General features: G+C 49.6%; 1 protein-coding gene across 4 annotated transcripts in view; it reads left to right on the forward strand.

The window, feature by feature from the left end:
• The window catches only part of FEZ1 (fasciculation and elongation protein zeta 1), a 44,475-nt gene extending 27,589 nt beyond the window's left edge, over window positions 1–16,886 (forward strand). For 2 of the 4 annotated variants that reach the window (XM_081799159.1, XM_081799160.1), the window contains exons 4-10: window positions 2,502–2,588; window positions 4,486–4,654; window positions 7,530–7,801; window positions 8,765–8,845; window positions 9,936–10,011; window positions 14,053–14,118; window positions 16,526–16,886. In XM_081799159.1, the coding sequence (XP_081655285.1) occupies window positions 2,502–2,588; window positions 4,486–4,654; window positions 7,530–7,801; window positions 8,765–8,845; window positions 9,936–10,011; window positions 14,053–14,118; window positions 16,526–16,542 (768 nt within the window). In that variant the 3' untranslated portion in view covers window positions 16,543–16,886. Of the gene's footprint in view, window positions 1–2,501; window positions 2,589–4,485; window positions 4,655–7,529; window positions 7,802–8,764; window positions 8,846–9,935; window positions 10,012–14,052; window positions 14,119–14,534; window positions 14,737–16,525 lie in introns of those variants that run through there. The other 2 variants (XM_081799161.1, XM_081799162.1) reach the window with 2 other exon arrangements.
• The last annotated feature ends 6,970 nt before the right edge of the window (window positions 16,887–23,856 follow it).

Below are 23,856 nucleotides of genomic sequence, written 5' to 3' on the forward strand. Positions count from 1 at the left end.
CTCCTACGGTGTGGAACCAACTTGAGTTTCAGTTTACACAGAAATTCAGCCCCGAATGACCTGGCCTGAAGGTTGTTTGTGGCTCTAGCCTTCCCATTGTCACACGAGAGGCTAAAGAAACTCCCTATGGTGATTTCTAGGTCTCTGGCATATGTTAAGAATAGGAGGATCCATATACGTGTTCACCTGCATAAGTGTGTGTGTGTGTGTGTAAATCATATAATCCTATCCATATACACAACTGCCATCATTTTTCAAAATTCCTTCTTTTTTCCCCCCGTTAGTCCCCATCCAGCTTTACACTCTCTGCACTAGATATTGTCCTGGTAACGAAGGGCAGGTAGGGATTCTGTAAGTGGCATTTGTAAGGCAAGAGGGCTCATTGAGAAGTGACAGAAGCGGTTGGGGTGGAACAGAGTCTGCTAGGACCGGAGGAAATGTGGGAGGAGCACTAGAGGGGGTGCAGAAGGATGAGAGCCTCAGACCCAAGACCTGGAGACCGGAGACCGAAAGTTAGAGAGGGTGGAGGAAAGGTCAGGGACAGGGTGGGTGTGGTGAAGCAGGCTGGGAATAATCCACACGGGGAGAGGGAAGGAGCCGGGGCTTTCTTTAAGTAACTTGTGTTTGCTTCTCCTTTTATTTTAGTTTTTAGTGGCAGACTTCTGAGGTCTGAGAAAATGTGGGGTAGGTGCAGCTCCCACAATCCTAGGAACTCAGGGCAACTTGTCAGTGATTATAGGTGATTCTCAGGTCTTTTTTCACCCAAGCCTGACAAGTCAGACCTGTAGGCTTTGTGCCAGGGACAGGGAGAGGAGAGAAAGCTCTAAGAGACATCCACGCCACTGCTCAGGTTCACTAACATTTAAACAACAAGAAGAGTCTATCCCTAGAAGCTCCCTCCCTGCCTTCCACCAGGAACTCAGAGGGAAGACCTCGTGAGGGGGGACGGTTTAGCTCAAAGATGCAGTATTAACAGTCAGTGAAAATTGGCCATATCTCAGAAGACATAAACCTTCCATCTTTAGAATACACTTACTGTCAAAAAAAAAAAAAATTCCGGTTATAGACTAACACTTGCTTATAAAAAAGAATCCAAACAGAAAGCAAGGAACTCTCACTTCCAGCACAGGCCTTTCTGGCCCCGAGGAAGTTTGCCCTAGGAGTGTAGTCATGAACAAACTGTGGATCCAGGAGCTTCGTTCTGCAGAGTTCTGGGAAAGCGGAAGCCAGGCGGCTACCACAGGTGGTAGACTTGGCAGAGAGAGGAGCATATGGGCTCACCAGCAGAAATAGATGTCACCATCTGGCACACAAGCCCCTCAGCAGATCCCATTACCTCCCTGCCCTACCCCTATCCAGGTGGAGTGCAGATGGCATTTAAGATACATTTGATTAATTTTTTTAATGACAGAGTCCTGGTTTTATGCAAACGTAGATAGAAGGTGATGTGTTTTGTTAGGGGTGTCTGCCCAAGGTGGCGCTCAAAGAATAGGGGAGAAGTTTCTGAGGATAGCCCATCTCTGACATGATTGCTTGGGATGGAACTGGGTGTCTTCTCTTCTAACAGCAGGAGTGTAATCCCCGGGAAAGAGGCAGATCAGCATGCCAGCTATCGATGAGCAAGGAAAAATTGATTCCTGGATGGGAGGTGTCACTGCAGAAAGACTTCCTGGAGGCATTCCTCCCCAGCCCCTATAGGACTTTCAGATTCGACTTCTGGACACAGACAGATTGTTGGGTGATTTAGTGGTTTATTTTGTGCAAGATTTGAACATAAATGCCAGACTGTGGCCGTTTGGGATATGGTCAGGAAAGCCAGATGTGCTGGGGATATCTTGTTGGATTGCAACATCTAGAATCTCAGTGGTTGTGAACCTTCAGAATCTTACTTGGCACTATGGAATCTTGGAGGAATGGGGCACCTGTTTCAATGCTGTTGTTGTTGTTTTGTCTGTGCCTCAGTTCACGTGATCAGGTTGTTCCGTGGCACGTCTCGTGTAGATTCGCTACACCCTTCAGCGGCCGTGACACCCTGCCTAGATTCCAGTCACAGGGTGGCCTTGCATCCAGTTCTAAAAGCTTGACTCTTTGGACTGGAACAACCCACCCCTTAAAATGCCTCATACAGTAAGCTCTGGAAACTAACCCCCAGATTGAAAGTCCTTGTCTAAATAAGAGAGCCTTCGCTGCTGGAATTGGTTGCGGTATCACCCACCTTGGGAAGGTTCCTTGTTCATGCAGGGATGACCTGTCTGTGGGCTGAAGAACAGTGCTCCTTCCTTCGAGTCAGACATCCCTTGCTGGACTCAGGGATGCATGCTGTGCAGAAGGGGTGTGTTTGGAATTGGATGAAACTCTGGGCATCTCTTCAGATTCCCTCCTTACACAGTGGATGGCCGGAGGGGCCTCTCAGTCCGTGTCTGTTCTAGAGACCAGACAGTAAAGAGAACCCTAGTTCTGCTGATGATCAATCAGAATTCCACCCCCCCACCCCCCTTCAGATCCATGAGAAAGAAGAGGAAGAGTTCAATGAGAAGAGTGAACATGATTCTGGTATCAATGAGGAGCCTCTACTCACAGCAGATCAGGTATGAATATTTCTCTTGGTTCTTGGGACTTTTTGTTCTTTGGATCAAGAAAAAGTCTAAGTACATACTTGTCTGTCCGTTTAAAGCAGAAGACAAATATATGGTCTCATGGTTGCCTGGGTCGATGACTTGGAGTGTCTTTGATAAGGGATTTCATGTTTCTCTAGGCCTCAGTTTACCCGCCTGCAGTAAACTGGAACATAGTTCCTGACACTCGGGTTGGGCGGGGCTCATGTTTGATTATAGCCAGAGATAGGCCTGGTGTTGATGGGCTTCACTTCTTGCTAAGCCTCTGAGTGTAATCTCATTAAGAGTCAAGACACTGAAATGAGGGTCTCAAATACCTATTCTTGCAAAAATAGAAGTGACAGTTGAGGCTTTTGTATGGTGGGTATTTTCTCATATTTCATAGAACACCCAAAATGTTGAGCCTTCCAAAAGGAGTCTTAATGGACAGTTGTGTCTTTGTTAAAAAAAAAAAAGTAGTGCTTGACATTTGATTGAATTAATTATATTTTGGCTTTAGTCATTTATTACTTAGCAGGGAATAATCTTGGGTCTCTGGATTCTTTTTTCAACTTTTCGGTCGACAAATATTTCTGGGCGACTTTTTGAGCAGGTACCATACAAGTTTTTCACAAAGTAGTTTCGAAAAAGCTCCACCAGGAGCCTGTGGGGCCAGAAAGTGCTTTTCGGCCAAAGGAACTCTTTCATGTCTGTGGCAAAAAGGTGGGATATTAAACAGGTAAGGATCAAGAGATTGAAGAGCACCAGATGAAAAGAGAAGAGGGGCTGACAGTTCTTCTTGTGAACTGTAAGGGATATACAATTCAGTGATCCAAGGTTAGCGATCAGTTCTCTGTGGGAGAAGGAGAAACTCAGCCGTAAGATTCTGAAGGGGGTTTGTCATTTGCTTGTATTTTATAAACGGCTTTCAGGAAGCAAAGCCTAAGTATTCCCTAAATTTGCTGAATGGAGGTGAGAAGGTGTGGGAATAAAATAGAAATTATTCTTAAGGTGTGGGCCCCCTGAGTCCCCTTGTCCTTGGTCCAGCTAACGTGAAGAAGCCTGCCTCAGACAGAACACAGCCCAGGGGCCTGGAGACTGAATCCATCACAGAATTGAGGACAGACAAATGCAGAGTGCCCTGTCGTGACCAGACCCATCCATGGACGGCTTTCAGACTGTCTTTGCTTCTTCCATTTTCTTTACGTGTCAACAGTTAATGAACGCAGCAGCTCACCCGTCTTCCTCTGGCGATGCTCTGATTTAGCTCTCTCTTCTGGGGGCTGATCCCTAGTAAGAGTGGAGATTACAGCTGGGTTTCTTAGCTCTTTTCTGCTCTCCAGACCCTACCTGTCCTTTTGTTATGTTAACCTCCTGTTTGGCAATTGTAGCTGCCCAGCTCAAGTTCCTATCCAGGTGAATTCTGGAGAAATTTCCTCTACGTAAAAAAACAAAAAAAGCCTCCCCATTTTGAGTTGTTCTAGAACAGCGGAAGCACTGTAACAATTAACGGACTGGGTTTTGTGTTAAAGTTGGGTGGCTAAAGTGTTTTCCCACTTAGAAATAAAGTGCTCAGCACACTGAGGTAAATGTTCCTTCCAGGCAGCTCTGCTTTGTTTCCCGAAAGGGGAGTTTATTTCCAATAAAGCACTCATCTAAATGGTGTTCTTGGAAGAGATTTCACATTCAGGAGTGCTTTACATTAATGAAAGAGTGTGTGTAAGCCTTTGGTCAGATCTATTTTTATTATTATTCAACATTTATTAAATAACAATATTGCTTTAAGAATTTTATAGGCAGCAAATTAGAGACATCCTTAGCTGATCAAAATCCGAGCCGGGATGTCCCTCCAGCAGAGAACAGTTAGCACTCTCTTGCGTACCTTCTTCAGGTGATTGAAGAGATTGAAGAAATGATGCAGAACTCCCCAGACCCTGAGGAAGAAGAGGAGGTCCTGGAAGAGGAGGATGAGGGAGAAACCTCCTCCCAGGCAGACTCAGTCCTCCTGCGGGAGATGCAGGCCTTGACCCAGACCTTCAACAACAACTGGTCCTACGAAGGTGAGGGGCCTGGTGGGTGGGCTTGCCGAGGATGAGCCCTCCTGCCTGTGGGCCAGGCCATGGGCACACGCTTCACATGTAGCTAGCAGGACCTCCAATCCAGGGAGTTGGCAATCCCTTTCTTACTGGGCGTCAGGAGAGAACTTAGCAAATTTTGGGGGTGAGGGGGAAAGGCAATTGAGCAAAATCAAAATGGTAAAACTAACCAAAGAACAAGACTGGAGCAGAATAAGCAGAAGAAATCGGAATCCACTCTCCAAAATGATGCTACCATAAAATCAATGAAAAAGGTAATAATCATGATAGCTGATATTTTTGGAAAGCTCTCTATGTGCCAGACCCAGTTGTAAGAATTTCTGTGCATCATCTCATTTCATCCCCACCCCAACTCCATTAGGACTGGGGTAATTGAGGAGGCTGAGAGGCTAAGTGACTTGTTTGATGCCACTGCTGGGGACATATGATTAAAAACAGAATCTCCTCCCCACCCAGAAAACCTCTCCACAGAAGGAGAAGAGAAAGCCAACAATTTTATTATTGGATAAGCGTGAAGCCAGAACAGAGCGCCCTTCACAGGCAACTCGCTGAAGGGATTGCAAAACCAGAAAGAAATCCTACTCTCATCTCTGGCGAAGTGGATACAACCCATTACATTAAATCAGTTTAACAGTCTGGAGAAGGGCGACTAGTTAGGGCCCTGTCATCTTCCTTGATGATGACTTTTCCAACCTGTGGCTCCCAGGTGGTTGAGGAAATATTGCTGAGTCCTGAGACTGACAAGGGGCTTATTTTGCTGTTCAAATGATTGGCATCCATCTGCAAAGGACAGAGGAAGGCATTCGCAGAGAACAGGCAGGGGAAGGAGAGAGAAAGTCTCTTTCCTTACTTTCAACAGGGAGAGCCAAGCTTCCTATTTTTCATGTGTATCTGCCCCAACACCACATCCAGGTGGTGAGGGGTGGGGCCCACGAGCAAAGCCAGGCAGGTTAACGCCAGAATCCACACTCTTTTTTTTTTTTTTTAAAGATTCTATTTATTTGTTTGTCAGAGAGAGAGAGAGAGAGCACAAGCAGGGGGAGTGGCAGGCAGAAGGAGAAGCAGGCTCCCTGCTGAGCAGGGAGTCTGATGCGGGACTCGATCCCAGGACCCTGGGATCATGACCTGAGCTGAAGGCAGACGCTTAGCAGACTGAGCCACCCAGGCATCCCCAGAATCCACACTCTTAATCTGTGTGTCGTGTTAGCTCTCTGACAGGTTCGTAGTAATTATGATCACGCAAAGAAAGGGGTGGATGAGGTGTAAAATGAAAGGATATGACGCAGCGAAGGCAGAACTGAGTATAAAAGCCATCCATCTGGAAGGGTAACGGGGCCCATCCTGCAGGAGGGGCCGCGCTCCTTGGGCGGAGGTGCACCTGTGGGCTGGCAGAGCCTTAGAAACACCACAGAGGGAAGGCCGGCCGGGCAGGTGTCAAGGTCCAAACACGGGTGAAAATCGAGGCCTGCTCTGAGGAACCATGTCCTGAAAACGAAACTCGGTGGTTCTAAAGAGCAGAGGCTGGGCCAGGGCAAAAGCAGAAGGAATGTGCTCGCAACGATGGGGCAGATTTGGCTGCGGAGCTGCATTCAGGCTGGTCTCAGCCACACAAAGGCCCCAAACATAGCCGCGCTCAGCGGAAGACTCAGGAAAACAGCTGAAGTGCACAGCGAAATGGCAAACGCAGGAGGGGGACAGCTCCAAAAAGCAGAATAAAGGGGGAGGTCGAACCGAGTCAGCAAATCCACAGGCCACGGCAGAAACAGGGAAGTAAAATGGATTCTGGGGCAGAAACAAAAGATGTTAGAAAGAGACAAATTTGAAAAGATGCTCCCCCCCAATCTATTATTTTTATTATTTTAAGGAGGCTCCCTGCCCACCGTGGGGCTTGAACTCATAACCTTGGGATCAAGAGTGGCATGCTCTACAGACTGAGCCCACCAGATGCACTTTCCCCCCCAATCTATTTTAAATGAAGAAATTGGAAGGGAAAAGAATTTAAGACAAAGTTTTCTGTACCCCATTATCTCAGCTTCCCTTTCGTTTTCTCTGACAGCAGGCTCGGTATCAGCCAGCCAGGGCGCACTTTTCAGTCTGCGGTCCCAGTCTGCCGCACGTTTCCCGTGTTTCTGAATATCTGCACTGTCGCGCAGGACCACGGGGTGAAGGGGGCTCAGATCGCTGTGCTTATTTTGCTGGCCGGCTAGATCTTGATCAGTTCTTGGGACAAACACCACCTCTCTCCTGTCTGCAGCACCTATGCCCAAAACCTCCTCTTAATGTTTTCTCCCCCGATCCTTGACCCATTTCGCACCAGGAATATCAGAGACACAGAGGAAAAATAGGAAGAGGAAAAAGGGATCAAAAAGTCACATGTTTGTCTATGCACATTTTTTTTTTTAAGATTTTATTTATTTATTTGTTAGAGAACACAAGCAGGGGGAGTGGCAGGCAGAGCCGGCAGAGGGAGAAGCAGGCTCCCTGCAGAGCAAGGAGCCCGATGCGGGACTCGATCCCAGGACCCTGAGTTCATGTCCTGAAGCCGAACGCAGACGCTTAACTGACTGAGCCACCCAGGCGTCCCCGTCCGCGCACATTTTTGTGAACGGAGTCCACGGGCTTCTGTGGGGGCGCTTTCTTCTTCCTCTTTTGTTGCCCTGAGAGTGGTGTGCACTTTGGCTGTCGTACATGGGTCCCTTCCTTCCTGGCGTGCCCCTGAACTGCCAGTCCTGTAAGGAGGCGGGAGGGGTCCCCTCGGGGGCAGCGGCCCCGGGGGCCGCCCGGTGGGCTCTGGCTCGGCTGCAGGGATGATCACCTGCGGGACGGTCTCCCCCTGCAGGCCTGAGGCACATGTCTGGGTCGGAGCTGACCGCGCTGCTGGACCAGGTGGAGGGCGCCATCCGGGACTTCTCGGAGGAGCTGGTGCAACAGCTCGCCCACCGGGACGAGCTGGAGTTCGAGAAGGAAGTGAAGAACTCCTTCATCACGGTGCTTATCGAGGTTCAGAACAAGCAGAAGGAGCAGCGAGAACTGATGAAGAAGAGGCGGAAAGAGAAAGGTCTGAGCCTGCAGAGCAGCCGGATAGAGAAGGGAAACCAGATGCCGCTCAAGGTAGGTGAACCGCCCGCGGGCAGACGAGGTGCATCCAGCCTCGCAGCCTGGCCGTGTGGGGCCCCGGTACCAAGCCTGCGCAAGCCCCAGGAGCAGAGCGGGATTGAGCAGTGACTGCGAGCAGGACCCTTGGCAGACAGTAGGGCTGTAAAGAGAGAGAAGGCACCCCTTTCTCCTTTCCTCCCCTTGAGGACCTCGGTCTAGCTGGGGGACACCAGACGTGGACATGGGAAAATACTTGGCATGTGGTCTGTGTTCCCTGAGGCAAGACCTCAGAAAGGGGGTGAAGGTGGCTAAGACTGAGGGGCGCTGTGCCCTGGGACTCAGGGTCAGCATCCCTGCTACTTGTCCTGACTGCTCTCTTTCGGATGGCGGGGGCGGGGGAGGGGGCTCGCGGTTGTTTCAGGATTGAAAATTCTGACGCCTTGCTGTAGACTAACAGGATTCTTCAAACCAGTGGTTCTTGATCAGGGAAGCTCAGGAGAATCCTCCAAGGAGATTGTTCAAAATACCTTGGCCGAGGCTCTGTCCCAGACCTCCTGAATTGGGCGTCGGCTTGTGCATTTTGGAAAAGCCTTCCCAGATGAGGACAGCAGCTTTACATCTGCCCTCCCCAGTGGCCGACGTTTTGTTTTCCTCTGTGAGATGCTTGCATCATCACCTGCCCCAGGCGTAGGGTCCTGCTTTATTCTTTCTGTCCACACGGAGGCTGAAATGAGGAAACCAGGGGGGTGCAGGGCGACCCGTTGCCCCGAGGGACCTACTAAGAGTCTTTGAGACTCTACTTTTGGTTCTTGCAAAACTCAGGCTTAAATTTTGGCCTGTTTTTTAGCCCAGGTTTTATCTGGGGCAGGGTGGTGGCGGGTGGGTCTGGGTGGCTTAGGGAGGACACCCAAGTCCCCAGGGAGTGATGACTATGAAGCAGGAAGCATGGAAGGCATCTCCTTCCCCCTCTCTCCCCAGCGCTTCAGCATGGAAGGCATCTCCAACATTCTGCAGAGCGGCATCCGCCAGACCTTTGGCTCCTCAGGGACGGACAAACAGGTACAAGCAGTTCCCCGGCTCCCAGCTTTCCTCCTGGACTCTTGCAGCCCGGCCTCCCCTGCAGACCGGGGCGTGGTGACTCACTAGGGTTATCCCAGCCCTCGGGCAGGGGGAGGTCTTAACATCTTCTTCCACTCATAAGAAGGGACAGGCAGGTCTTTTATAAGGTGAACTGGGTTTTGTTTTGTTTTGTTTTGTTTTGTTTGAGCTATTGCTGGGCCCTCAGGTGCAAAGATGGGTCAGTCCTGGTCTCTGCTCTCACGAAGTGCATAATCTGATAGAAAGGGCATGTGCATAAATGGACAAGTTTGGAGTAAGTGCACGTAATTGTGTACGAATGTCAGACATCTTTGTAGCTGAATCCTAAGGGTGAGAATTCTGGCACTGCAGCATGTGAATGGATTTGGGGAACATCTAATCCAGTCCCCTCATTTTGCAGCGGTGAGAACTAAGATCTGGAGAGATTAGGTCTTCTCTCAAGACCACACCGCTAGGGGCAGAACCAAGACCAAAATATAAGTCTTTTGGCGTTTGGGCTGGAGCCCAACCTTCAGGATCTCTCTGGCACCCTGTTCTCGGGCCCCACCAGGCCAAGATGATCTTGTTGTAGAAGCACCTCATATCCAGCAGAGGGAGCAAACCCAACGTCCGAGACCAAGGGTGGGGTTGAGGTTCTCTCCCCTGTCATTTTTGACAAAAGAGAGACCGTTTGATTTCATATTGCACAGCAAAGCATACAAAAGTATAATCTCCCTTTAAAATGTTCTCTGTGCTCAGCCTGAAGGAGAAAAGGCTCACCAGGATTCCTAAATATCCAAAAGCTTGTAGTGTCAGAAGAATGTATTCGATGGTATGGAGGGCTGATATGGGAAAGACTTATAAAATGAGACTTTCGCCAGAGATGGGGAAAGGGTCCCGAGGCAGTGGTGGGCAGAGTGTCATGGGGGTTGCTGAGAGTGTCAGTTTCGATGGAGCATGTTGGGGAGAGACGATCACAGTCCCCATGCAAGTTGTCAACGCGTCTCACCTGTGGAGGGACCAGACTTGTGTCTCCAGCCCTGCCTGGCATGTTTGTATGTTTATCTCGTAGTATCTGAACACGGTCATCCCTTATGAGAAGAAAGCCTTGCCCCCGTCAGTGGAAGATCTCCAGATGCTGACAAACAGTGAGTTCCTCTCATCCCCAGAGAGATGGGCCGCTCGCTCCGTGCCTCCCTCCCCGTGAGGGGCAGCATTAGATGGGTCAGAATGTGCTCCATGTCCCTGCGTCACTCCCCCCCTCCCTTGTCTGTTCTCTTGGCAGCAACTTGCGGTTGCTTTGTCCCACCTATGGCCCCGCGGCAGGGGGCTTGGTCCATGGGGCTGGCTGCATTTTTAAGGAGAAGCAAGGTTTCTTGGGTGGCAGGGGTGGGTGACTGGAAAGGGTGGTTTTCCTTCCAGGAAATGACTGCCCCCTCTCCTCTGCTTTGGCTCTACTGTCAAATATTAATAAACATCCTGAGCGATGGGAGAAACCAGTGTGTGATAAAGAGCCCTTTGTAGGCAAAATCTTTTTACGTACATCAAGCACAACAACCCCCAAAGGGCTGGGGGTGCATAGTATTAGCCATCAGTGTTAGCCTGATTCTTTTAGGAAGAGAAAAATGTGAGGCCAAGGTGGGGTGGCAGGCTCAGTGAATCACAAGAATGTCCATCTCCCTGGCAACCGTGCGCTGTGCCGAGTGACATAGTCACCGGGCCAGTCCAGCCCATCGGCGCCCCGCCTCTACCTCGGAGGGAATGGCTTGAGCAGCGGGCTGGGCTAGTGCAGGGCCATTTGCTACCCCAGGGGAGGGCAAGAGGAGCTTCTTCTGTTCAGCTGAGGAAGACAGACACCTGGTGCCCCCTTCTCCCCCCGACCCTGGTACTATAAAGGTGACCAAACATTTTCACTGTTAATCAATCTGGGGAACCAAAGCAGAAGGTTCTGGTAAACAGAAACCCTTCCTACATCCATGGATACCGCGTCCTTGAGAATCTCTCCTCTTCACTCCTTGTAAACTCCTTTATTTGCATACATAGGCACGAAGATTTTTTTTCAAGGGAGCAGACAGCAACGAACTGACATTTATAGGTGTTTGTGTTTTCACAAGTAGTAAGCATTTGGAAAATAATTTGGACAGATTACGAGGGTTGATATATGTAAAGTACTCGATCAATTTTTTTTTAAAGGAAGAGCTATAAATTTATTACAAATACCCATTCAGGAATTCAGTGTGAAATCCTTTCATTTTAATTAAGAAACAGTGGGTTTATTTACATGTTTCAAGTTCGTTTAAAACATTTTAATTGGAGTGTATCCATCATTTAGAATAGTTTGGAAATACAGAACAGTGAACAAAAAAAAATAAATAATTCATTGTCCCCTCCACTGCGGTTACTATTTTGGTGTTTTCAGCCATAATGTTTTATGTCTTCTCCACATACTTGGGATTATACTGGCTATAAAATTTTGTATCATGATTTTAGTCATATCAGTTAACATTTGGTTAACATTCTTTTTATGGCTCTCTCTTCTATCATGTGGGTACACCACATTCCAATATTTTATTCTTTTTAAAAGAAAAAACTGCCATCTTCCCTGAATGTGAATTCTGCTGCAGGTTATAAAAGCTTTCTTTTTTTTTGGCCAGTCCTCATATGGATCTGTGAATGTCTCCTCTTTACTCCTGAACCAAGGATGTCCTGGACCAGCTCTTGGGACCGGACAACTCCTATACATTTTGGATTTTGACAATGAACTTAGACACATATTGGCTGAATGCAAGGATTACATTTTTACAGCTGTCTTCTTCTTCTTTGTTTTTAGATTTTATTTATTTATTTGAGAGAGAAAGAGCACAAGCAGGGGGAAGGGCAGAAACAGATTCCCCACTGAGCGAGGAGCCGGAGGTGAGGCTCCATCCCTGGACGCTGGGATCAAGACCTGAGCCGAAGGCAGACACTTAACCCACTGAGTCACCCGGGCGCCGCCCACAGCTGTCTTCTTGGTGCAGCATTTTGTGTGCCCATATTCAGTTGTAAAGTACTTCCAGCCTGTTAGGTTGACAGGAATACACATCCAAAACTACAGAAGAAATAAAAGAAACCAACACCTGGAGGGCCCCAGTTTCAGGCTCTTTCTTTCCTCCGGACCTGGCCACTGACTCATGCCACCACCGGGTCCATCACCCACTCCCAATTTTTGGAGTCAAGTTTCGTGATCCTGACCTGAAGCAAGGCAGGGTCAACAATGGAGAGCAAGGCCATGGAAATGGATGGAGGTCCATCCCCATATTGTCGAGGCTGCCTCCTCCTGGTGACCGGTGTCGGCTGAACTTTACTGCTTTCCCTGCTCGCAGAAAAGCAAAACGTACTCATTGAAGAAGGCCAGACCCAGGGCGCCTGGGTTGCTCAGTCGTTAAGCCGCTGCCTTCGCGGCTCAGGTCATGATCCCGGGGTCCTAGGATCGAGTCCCGCATCGGGCTCCCTGCTCGGCGGAAAGCCTGCTTCTCCCTCTCCCACTCCCCTTGCTTGTGTTCCCTCTCTCGCTGTTTACAATATCATAAATATCTCTCTGTCAATACAATATCACATATATCTCTGTCAAATAAATAAATAAAATATTAAAAGAAAAAAAAGAAGGCCAGACCCTGCAGAAATAGGATGTAGAAAGGAACATCCCCTGTGATTTTGCACCCAGAGATAACCAGTCTTAACACTTTCATGCACATTCTTCCAGATTTTTTTCTATGAATATTAGCATTTATTTATTAATTTAGAAGTTAATCCATAATGTTCTGCAGCCTTCTTTCTTCACCGGTAAATATGTCTTGTACCCATGGATCTGTTTCTCATTTTTCATAGAGCTCTATAAGACTACATGGGATAGGGGTGCCTGGGTGGCTAAGTCAGTTAAGCGGCTGCCTTCGGCTCAGGTCATGATCCCAGGGTCCTGGGATCGAGTCCCGCATCGGGCTCCCTGCTCCGCGGGAAGCCTGCTTCTCCCTCTCCCTCTGCCTGCCTCTCTGCCTACTTGTACTCTCTATGTCAAATAAATAAATAAAATCTTAAAAAAAAAAAGACTACATGGAATAGATACACCATGGTTTATTTAAGGGATCTGTGATGAAGAATACTATCGGTGCATTCTCTCCTCCCCTCATTTTATGATATTGTAAACAAAGTCCAACAACATTCTTAAAAGATTTTCTACAAAGCTGACTTCCACAATATGAATTATGAATATGAGAAAGCGCTACCTCGTTTACTAACAGAAAAAACTATTTTCAAAACTTCTATAAAAAAAGCCTTTACGCTTTTGTAACTTCCCTCTTGTTTGCCTTATATGTGTGTAAATCATCAAGTGTCTCAATGAGAAGTCTATGAGCTCCTTGAGGGTCCATAATTCTTCTGCATTTCCACAAATTCTAGCACTGTAGTGGGCATAAAATAGAAAATAAATTATTTGTTAAAATAAGTTCATTTGTTATTGATAAATAGGAATAATAATTTATGATTATAATAATTACAGAAAATTTTCCAATATCTGCTTACATGAATAGAATGTCCTTAAAGAGTTTTATTGGTGATTCAATAATGTGATGACTGTTATTCTTTTTTCTTTTTAATATTTTTTATTTATTTATTTGTTTATTTATTTATTCGAGAGAGAGAGAATGAGAGACAGAGAGCATGAGAGGGAGGAGGGTCAGAGGGAGAAGCAGACTCCCTGCCGAGCAGGGAGCCCAATGCGGGACTCGATCCCGGGACTCCAGGATCATGACCTGAGCCGAAGGCTAATGTGATGACTGTTATTCTTAACATTTAGATTGCATCTGAAAGCTGATTCTTTTTAAAATTGCTTTATTTCTTTTCATGCTTATTAAAGATAGATACTTAGGAAATAATGTGGAGATACAGATGAGCAAAAAAAAAAAAAAAAAGTAAAATATAAAAGAAAATAAAGTCACCAAAAGGCCACTCAGACTTTTTGGATGTATTCTACTCCATCAGCATGTGGAATGTTGATGCTTGACAGAAGCTTCTAGACGTTTGCTCCATACTCAGTGAATGTCTGGTTTTGTTGAATCATTTCTCACTCTTGGGTTGGTGGGTTGTCTCCCTAGAAATGAGCTTTATGCCCTGCTGGCATCTCGGCTCATCTCTCTCTCTCTCTCCTTCCCTAGTTCTCTTTGCCATGAAGGAGGATAATGAGAAGGTGCCCACTTTGCTAACGGACTACATTTTAAAAGGTGAGAGCAGCCCCTGGGGCCCCTGGAGCGGGGGCTTCCCGGGGTCCCCTTCCCCAGGCCTGCCGCTGAAGGGCTGGGAGGCCGCTCTGCTCCGCAGCCTTCCCAGAGCGTCCTTCCACCCAGACCGCGCAGGGCACACAGGGCCAGGGGCCGCCGGTGGGCGATTATGAGGCCCTCACAGGAATGGGGTTTTGTCCTTGCATGTTGCCAGGAGGCGGGAGAAGGAGATTCCTTCACCCTGGAGTCACCAGAGCGCCTCCACATTAGAGCAGTGAAACCAGATTGTGAAAGTTCTGGAGAGTTCAGGCTATTCCGTGGGGAAAAACCAGAGCCCCGGGCTACGTGTACTAGTCTCAGCTGCTTGAAGTCATGCCTAGCTACATCCTTTCCTGACTTTTGTTTTATCTTTTATTAAGGAAACTGTTAACATATATGAGTCGAGTGACTGGAATAATGAACTCTCATGTACTCATCCTGCTTCAGTGATCATTGATTCATGGCTAATCTTTGTTCACTTACACCCCTACCCAGCTTCTCCCCTCCATATTATTTTGAAGCAAATCCCAACCATCAGTTTTCTTAATCTATAAGTATTTCAGTGTACATTTCTAAAACATAAGGACTCTTTACAAAAAATCCTAACCACAATATCGTTATCACAACTAGAAAAATAAAAAATGTCTCAATATCTTTGACTATCCAATCAGTGCTCACATTTCCCTGTTACATTTTCTCAGTCTATTTGAATCAGGATCCAGTGAAAGCCCATACATTGCAATTGGATAATATGTCTCCTAAATCTCTTTATATATATATATGTTCCCTTTCCTTTCCTCTCGTTCCTTGAAATTTATTTCTTGGAGAAACCAGGTTGTTTGCCCCATAGAATTTCCTTGTTTCAGCTTGTTTCCGCCAGTCGGTTATGTCCCCATGGTTTAATTTAATATGTTCTTCCATTTTTTTTTTAAAGATTTTATTTATTTATTTGACAGAGAGAGACACAGTGAGAGAGGGAACGCAAGCAGGGGGAGTGGGAGAGGGAGAAGCAGGCTTCCCGCGGAGCAGGGAGCCCGATGTGGGGCTCGATCCCAGGACCCTGGGATCATGACCTGAGCCGAAGGCAGACGCTTAATGACTGAGCCACCCAGGCGCCCCTGTTCTTCCATTTTTTGTATTTCTTGTTAGCTGGCAGAGCTAGAGGCTGGATCAGACTCATTCTCAAATCTTTTGATAAACATTACACGATCAGTGGTGCTAAACTTCCATTAAGAGACACATATTCTCTGGTTGTCTTTCTTTTTGTGACGTCAATATCTGTATTAGTCTGCTCAGGCTGCTACAACAAAATACCGGGGTGGTGGGCGGGGAGGGGAGGGGCTTCAACAACAGAAAGGTATTTTCTCACAGTTTCAGAGGCTAGAAGTCCATGATCAAGATGCCACCAAATCCAGTTCCTAGCAAGGGCTCTCTTCTTGGCTTGTAGACAGCCACCTTCTTGCTGTGTCCTCACGTGGCCTCCCTCTCCTGTGTGCACGTGAAGGGAGAGAATGCTAGGGCTCTCTGGTGTCTCCTCTTATAAGGACACTAATTCTATCAGAGCAGAGCCCCATGCTATGACTCATTTAACCTTACCTCCTTAGAGGCTCCATTTCCAAATACAGCTGCACATGGGGTGCCCCGGACATTCAGGCCATAACAATATCCACTGCTGGTCATCCATTGTCTGGATTCTCAATTTCATTCAGCTTTGGCCCACATGCACACACGACGTTGGGTGCAGTTCCAGTAGGCTTGTGGATCTCGGTTAAGAACCTCTGGGTGGTATTGTTTCCATAAGGATCAGAAAGATTAGTCTTAAATTCCAGCAGGAGGACTTCAGGCTAAACATAGGGAAGAACTTCTGCCTCTTAAAGGCTTTCAAAGCCAATTTCTCAAAGGAGGTCTGTGGAAATGGGTTCGGTAAGTCTGGGAGCCTGAGGGCTGGACCCCTTTTCCCACCGTGATCCACGGAAATGTCAGTGAATTCATAAAACTAGTTAACATTTACTGAGCGCTTTCTATTTGCTTCTGAACAACCCTGTGGGGTAGGCAGAAGCACCGTCTATTGTACACACGGAGGAGCGAGCGCAGAGAGGTGGAGCGATTTCCCCAAGGTCGTAGAATTAGCACAGGCCGGATCCAGGGTTTGAACCCAGGCACACAAGCATCCGAGACCTAATCAGCGCACCAGACGGGCCACCTCCCATCATCTCATCCTTCTTCCGGAAGGAAGACGCAGTTATTCCTGGGTTCTGGGGGGCGGCTCGCTGCTCGGGATAGGACCGCCTCTCGGCCGGGGCCACCCTGGGCTGGCAGGTCCTGACCCACGCTGTGCTTTGACCTCTCTCCTCTCGCCTTTTCTTTGCAGTGCTCTGCCCCACCTAACCTTGCCCTCAGGGCCAGTCTTGCCGCGGAGGTCACAGAGCAAGAGTCATTCCATCCCAGGGACTGCATGACACCACGTAACCTCCGACGTGTATTTAAACGTGTATAGCTTAACCTGGATTAAACATGAGCAAGCGCGCGGGGTCCTTTGCTGTTGGCTTCTAGTCCTAGTGATCATTGGATGCATGACTGAGGGGCAGGGCTGGTGAGGCGCCTCTCGGCCCCGCCGGGGGGGAGGCGGGAAGGCAGGCGCTCTCACCGCTCACGATGTAGCCTGGCTCCAGCCCTCGAAAACAGCTTACCCTCTAAGACTAATTTTGAAATAAACCTTCATTTAATTAATATTCTTCATGTGCCCCAGAGTGTGGTCTGTCATACCTGGAGAGAGAAAGGCTGCGGAGCTGCCTTTGTGAGACGTCCCGGGGCCTACGGCAGATGGCCGGGCGTGGAGGGACCCGAGCGTGGGCCCCCCGCCGTGGGCCGTGGGGGCGCTGCACGGGGCACAGTCAGAAGGAGCAGGCCATCCACAGACCCCCAAGATCTCGCTGCTTGGCAACTGTAAAGGGAGCTGCGCAATGTGTTCTAGGAACTACTGATGGGGGGTGTCAGACCAGCGGGGGAGGGGGAAGTTAGCAGAGAAGTGAGTCTCGAGGTGCAGCCCGTGCTCCCGCTGAGATGGCCACATTGGCCCTTGCCAGACCCTCCACGGGGACCCCAAGGCTCGGGGGCTGGAGGGAATCAGCTCTGCTAGCAAGCCCAGCTTGGGGGATCGCGGCCATTGCCCCAACGCCCCAGTGACCATGGGGAATGGTGTCCTGTGGCCGTGCGCTCCCTCCCCTGCCCTTCTGGCAGCCCCAGAGGTCCGACTCCTGGGTGCTTTGCTGCTCCCGGGACCAGCAGGTGACTGTTGTCCTCACACCTGGATGCTGCCTTGATTTCAACATAGCCGGAGCTCGGAACTCGCTTGGCTTCCATCTTCTGGCTTGAATGACAAAAGCCCCATGAATTCCCACAACCCCATCTTTTTTTTTTTTTTAAGATTTTATTTATTTATTTGACAGAGAGAGAGAGAACGAGCAAGGGGAAAGGCAGAGGGAGAAGCAGGCTCCCCACTGAGCAAGGAGCCCGATGCGGGGCTTGATCCCAGGACCCTGGGACCATGACCTGAACTGAAGGCAGACGCTTAACCGACTGAACCACCCAGGCGCCCCTCCGCAGCCCCATCTTCAAACAAAAACCTTTATAGAGCCCTTGCCATGTGCCTGCCGCTGACCCTATCACGTCATAACCGAGTGTCCCATCGGGAGGAGGCAATGGTGTCGCCCAGGTTTTACGGAGAGGAGAGCAGCCAGCAGTGACGTTCAGAAGGCGTAGAGTCAGACTGCCCCCTTGCACTCGCTCTTCGTATGGCGTTTGCTTTGACCGAACGTGCCAAACAGAAAGCCATACTTTCGCACACCGGCAGCTCCGCGGGAGGCTGTGGGTCAACGTGGGTGACAGTAGAAGGCATCCCTGGTGCCCTGCCTCTCACTTCTTGGGCCTCTGCTCTTCTGGGAGCAGGGCCGCCGAGCAGCAGCCGTCTTAGCTTGGGGTGAGGGGGCCCTAGTCCTCCAGGGAAGCTGCTCCGGGGCCTGCAGCTCTAGCTCAGGCATGCACCGGGAGCAGAATGTCAACACGGGTAGAGCCCTGGCTGCTATGGGAGAATCCAAGCAACCACAGGCACCCATGCAGATCCTTAGGGGCCAACACGGACGAGTCCCAGGGCTTTGACAGAAGGAGAGGACTTCAGTTCTGCATTCATTGGCACTGTGGTTAAGGATGCAAAGGGTCACTGGGGGCACCAGGTCATTTGCCGGCTGTGGGGTTTTTCACCCGTCTCAGCAAAAAGGAAGCAGAGAATCCTCCAGAGCTTTTCTTCCTGCCTTGCATTTGTCAGATCTGGGTCAGCCATTCCTTCCCCCAGTGTATCCTGCCAGCAGGTGTCTGAGGCAGCAGAGACAAGCTAATCAAAGTTGCTGGCAGTTAAAAATAAATCTCAAGTGTCAGGGATACACTCAAGCTAGAGGAGGTGAGCAGGCAAAGGTGGGGACAGTGGTTCCTCTTGTCTTGCCTTTTGTCCCCATCAGCAGTCTTAGCGGGGAATGTTCGGTCTGATTGTCATGGTTGTGCATGTCCTTCCCTCTATCCTTGCTCCTCAGCGTGGGGAGCTGACTGTGAGAAAACGCCGCGGCCCAGACCTCCCACATCAGAATCTGCATTTTAACAAGCTCTCCAGGCAATCGGTATTTGCGTTAAGGCTTGGAGAAGCTTTGCATGGAGGCTGAACCTGAGTGCGAAGTGTGGTGCTCAGGTGAACGCGATTCCCCGCCCCCAGCATTCCCCTCTGCTCATCCTTCTGGTTACAGAAGCACGGGGGAGGCGCCCCAAGGGGGACTGACGCTTCAGACTGCGGGTGGCCCTTGTGGACAAACTCAAGTCCAGTCTCGGCTGGCCGCACACAGCGAGGGTACCGGGGAGCCCGGGTCTGCGGGCAGCCTCCTCAGTAGGTAGCAGGTGGGCTTTGAGGGACGTGGTAAAGGCCCCCAGTGTGGCTTTTGCCAAGTGTCACGTGATCAAGTCTGGGTAAGGAAACTCCACGGTAGAGCCGGACACCAGCCTTCGTTTACATGCGGTTGAAACAAACAACCAGGGGGACAAGCCGTTTTCCAAACATTCCCTGGCCTCGTCTCTCTTTCAGGAGGGAGACAGGTGTGAAAACTCAGCAGGAAAAGCTAACAGGAAAGAGTGTTGTGGCCCCAACGTTTGTGGGACAAATTGGCTTTGAAAAATTAAAGAGAGCTTTTTCGTGCCTGCTGGACGGTCTGGAGGACGACTTTGTCTAGCTGGTGGCTAGGGAAGAAGAGATGTGGATGGTCAGTGAGGAGGTGCATCCTGCAGGTGTCTCAGAAGGAACCATAAATCAGGTTCCGATGAGCACCCAGTCCTTCCGTGCCTGCTCCAAGCACCTGCAGTGTCCTGCCTCCCACCTCACCCAGGCACTGTGGCATCGGGGGTCTCACCAAAGGCCCAAGAGCACGGAGCACCCCGGGGCGCCCAGCCTGCCTTGCAGCAGGAGCACAAAATAGGGAGAGGTGAGTCCCATCACCGAGCCAGCCTCCGTGATTAGCATGCGTGGAGGGCAGAGTAATTAAATGCTGCTCTTGGAGAAGAGACTTGCGTTCTTGATGGCGCCTGATTATTTATTTCCTTGAGAGGATGAGAGGATAGTCTCCAGGCCTTCTGTCTGAGCCTCAGCTTCGCTCTCCTCCTCCCTCGCGAAGGGACGGGAAGCAGAGGCCCCTCTGCTGACCAGAAAGGTGCCTTGGCTTTGTATCAATGCCTTTCTGTTAAAAGAACAATGAGCCACCTTAGCCCACAGCCCAGCAGCTCCACACCCCGCCCAAGCCCTCATGCATATTCATCCTGCTTCAGCGAGCACAGCATGGAGTATGCAAATTGGCCAGGCAGGAGCTGGTTGGCATTTTGATAATAGCTTTGTCTGAAAAACCCCAGAGACACATGCACATCTAGTTCCTCTCTCCCTCCCTCTCTCTGGCTCTTGCCCCTAAGCTTATGTCCCCCTCCTCATTCTCTCTTCCACCCTACAACCTGCCTGACAGCAGCAGACCGCAGAAGCAAGTTAGAGGAAGAGCGGGGGTCTGGGCTCCAGTCCGGAGCGTTTCTACCCCATCCTCTCCTCCCCTCCTCCAACAGTGTTCTCCCTGTGGAGGGTTGCCCGGTCTGACAGTGCCCCCCAGCTGCCGGCCCGTCCGCTCTGTCTGGGGACACATTCTCTGCCATCTCCCTTCCAACCTGCTTTTGCCCTTACTCTCAGCAGTCAAGCCTAAGAGCCCAAGAGCCTAGCCTTGTCCTCTGAATGGGAGGGAAGGAGTCACCTCACGGGTAGGAGAGGAGGCTTGGATGTCAGCTGTCATCACCGACAGATCGCAGGGCCTCAGTGGTTCCCGACCTCACGCCGCGGTCTCTACAACACACCCAAGCAGCCGTTAGCCACAGGCCAATTGGCCTTGCTGTTGCCCACTTCTTTATCCCAGTATGTGGATGGTCAACAGCAGCCTCTTCTCTAAGATGAGCTCTGGGGCCCCCCTTCCGAAGCGCAGCTCCTAGGAAAGTGTGCAGAGGTCCGGTCCCTCCCCCACCCCTCGCTCCTCCCCCAGATGTAGTCGCTCAAGTGAGGAGCTGGTGGGCTATGGGGTAGGTGCTCTGCTGGGTCAGGGGAAGCAGGCTAAGGTTTGGATCCCACATCTTTGAATGCTGTTGCATGTGGGGTCCTCAGAGGAGAGAATGGAAGGCAGGTGCAAGGATGCAGGCATGTCTGAGATTGCAGGGAAGAGGAGGGCCTCTGCCTCTGACCCTGAAGGCCGGCCCTGGTCACACTGGGGCTTAGGGAGACAAATTACCTCATAGGAGGAGCATGGGTTTTGGCCTTGGGTTCAAATCCCAGCTCCACTACATGTTAGCTAAATAATTTTTTAAAAAAGATTTATTTGTTTATTTGAAAGAGAAAGAGAGCAGGAGCGAGAGCAGGGGGAGGGGCAGAGAGAGAGGGAGAGAAGCGGACTCCACACTGAGCATGGAGCCCAAAGTGGGGCTCGATCCCACGAGCCCGAGATCGTGATCGGAGCCGAAACCAAGGGTCGGACGCTCAGATGACTGCACCACCCGGTTAGCCCCCATGTTAGCTAAATCATTTTTGAGACAATAATTTCTCTGAGCCCCAGTTTCCTCATTTTAAAAATGGGAATACTAATATCAGTAATTGTCCCAGGGTTATTCTGAATACAGTGTCTCGCATATCTGCGAAACGTTCCATAAATTGTACTTTTTACTAGTAAGCTTCGAGGAACATAGAGAAAGGGCCGGGTGCTGTGGCCTTTCTATTGTTGGGGACCTGATCATGTTTTCAATCCCATAGGCTCAGAGGACCTGAAAACAAAACAAGAGAAGGAGTGGGCTATTCCCCTAAACTCAGCCTTAGCCCCTACCCTCTATCCTCACTAAATCCTGCTTTCTGGTGGCCCAGCGAGTACAGCGCCTGCTGGTTCTACAGCCTGTGGCCTCCGGGCACTCCTGGACAAGGAGACAAAGCAGAGGCAGGAGCTGGGTCATATTCTGATTTCTCAGCAGGTTCATTCAAGGGGAGTGGTGCAGGAGGGAGGGTGAAAAGTCCCATGTATTTCTGCACTTAGCGAAAAGATTCTATTTTCACTGCTAAGGAGGCAAGTAGAGCGACAGAAGAGGAAACACACAGACCACCCCAGACCCAGAGAAGCCTCACGTGCCTTATGATTAGGCCAGACAGGTGGGAACGTGAGGACTAGTTCAAGAGGTTCGAGAAAGGCATTGCAGGTCTCCTAAAATGCTGCTCCCCACATATTCACTAAGCCTTGAAGACCACATTTAACCAGTCTGGAGAGGTTCTGCTTCTTTGGGCTGTCTCTGGAAGGCAGATCTGGGAACCTGGTGGAAGGCGGAGGGATTGAGTGGCTCTGTGTACCATGTAGCCTTTCCGCCTGGGAGGCATGGGGCACCTGAAGGCTGGGGGTGGACGGTAAAGGCAGATGACAATATACGGTGTGTGTGTTCCTATATGGGTCGAGCAGGTTGGGTTTCCTGACCCTCTCCGGGCTAAGAAATGATTTTTTTTGCCTCTCTTCTTGGATTCCTGCTGTAGACAAACACCCCTGGGAGGGGCAATACTCAGAGCATCAGGCATTTTCTGCTCAGGGCACCTGCTACCTCAGACCCTTTTCTGAAATCGGGCCTGGGTGAGGCAGGGGTTCAGAATCGCTGGGGTGCTGTCTACAATGCACCTACCTTGGTCCCAGCCCGGGAGCCTCTGATTTAGCAGAGAACAGAACTTGGGCGCTTGCAGCTCCAGATGGCCGCCCAGCAATTCCAGGTGCTCTGGGCCCAGAGCTCCTGGGTGGGGCTGCACGAGAGGCAAGGATGCCTCTGGCCCCGAGGTGCTGGGAGATTCCAACACGAGAGCCAACTTATTCCATCTCCTTCCAAAATGTGACCCTGCATGGATACACAGTGAGACCCCGTCAGAGGGCAGCAGAAGCGTGAAGCCCCCTGGCTTCTGAAAGCCTGGACAGTGATGTCTCCAGCAGGGGTGGCGGGCTGTCCAGAGAGTGGAGCAGTACCCCCCAGGAGAAGCTGGGGACCCACGTCATCATCCGCAGGACTAGTTTCATGGAGCATCAACTGATGGGAGCTTAGCGACCATCTCCTCTAACCCCTCAATGTGCAAGTGAGGAAGTTAACTTAGATGGTCCGTGTATGTCTCAGGAGAAGCTCTTAGCAGAGTCTTGACCGAATCCTGGAGAACCCAGGGCTCTTCCTCTCCCTGCAAAGGAGCATGGGAGGCCCATGGGGGGGCGGAGCCAGCCTTAAATGAGTTCCATGTAATGAAAATTTTGCAATGCTGTGGGAGAAACCACCACCCTGAAATTCACAAAATAACAGGTGAATGTGAGATATGCACACCTGACGTGAGTTCTCTGAATAATGCTTGGGTGTAATAAGATGAAAAAAAAATCTGAAAATGAAAAGGTATAATGAGATATACACAACTGAAGGGAATTGTCTTAAATGGCTGATTGTAATGAGATGTACATAAATTGTAAGGCTTGTAATGAAATGAAAAAAATATTCTTGCCTGATAATACTGGGTGTAATGTCTACACCTGAAATAAGTCGTCTCACCGCGCTGAGTGTAATGAGATGCACATAATTTTAAAGAGTGTAATGAGATGAAAAATAAATCAAACACTTGTCTTAAAATGAAAGATGTACAAAGATGCACACACCTGAAGGGCATTGCCCTAAATGGGTTCGCTTTAATGAGATGCATTTAATTTGCAAGGGGGCTAAATGAGATTGGCCCAGGAGAGGCTGAGAAATATAAAACTATAAGATATGTACACTTGAAAGTGGTATAGTAAGATCTGCCTCATCTGTGGGATGGAAATAAGATGTCAGAGTGGAAATGCACAGAGTATGACGCGATCGATCGGCATTCTCTCTGCCAGTCCTGCTCGATCCCTTGCCCGTGAGGCTCTGCAAAGTTGAATTGCCCTCTGTCCCCTGTATGATGCCAGATACCTAGTAGACATCTGCGAATCTCACTGGCTGAATAATGGGGCTGCAGTCTATATAGCGAAAGGAAGTTAAAGGGAGCAGCTATAAACAAGTAACTTCTAAAAGGCAACATAAAACTATTTCTTTCTTTTTTTGAGAGGAGAGGGC

This window comes from Leptonychotes weddellii, chromosome 11 (genome assembly GCF_054177405.1).
Source record: "Leptonychotes weddellii isolate Sample4059 chromosome 11, ASM5417740v2, whole genome shotgun sequence".
In the NCBI taxonomy this organism is placed as follows: Eukaryota; Metazoa; Chordata; class Mammalia; order Carnivora; family Phocidae; genus Leptonychotes; species Leptonychotes weddellii.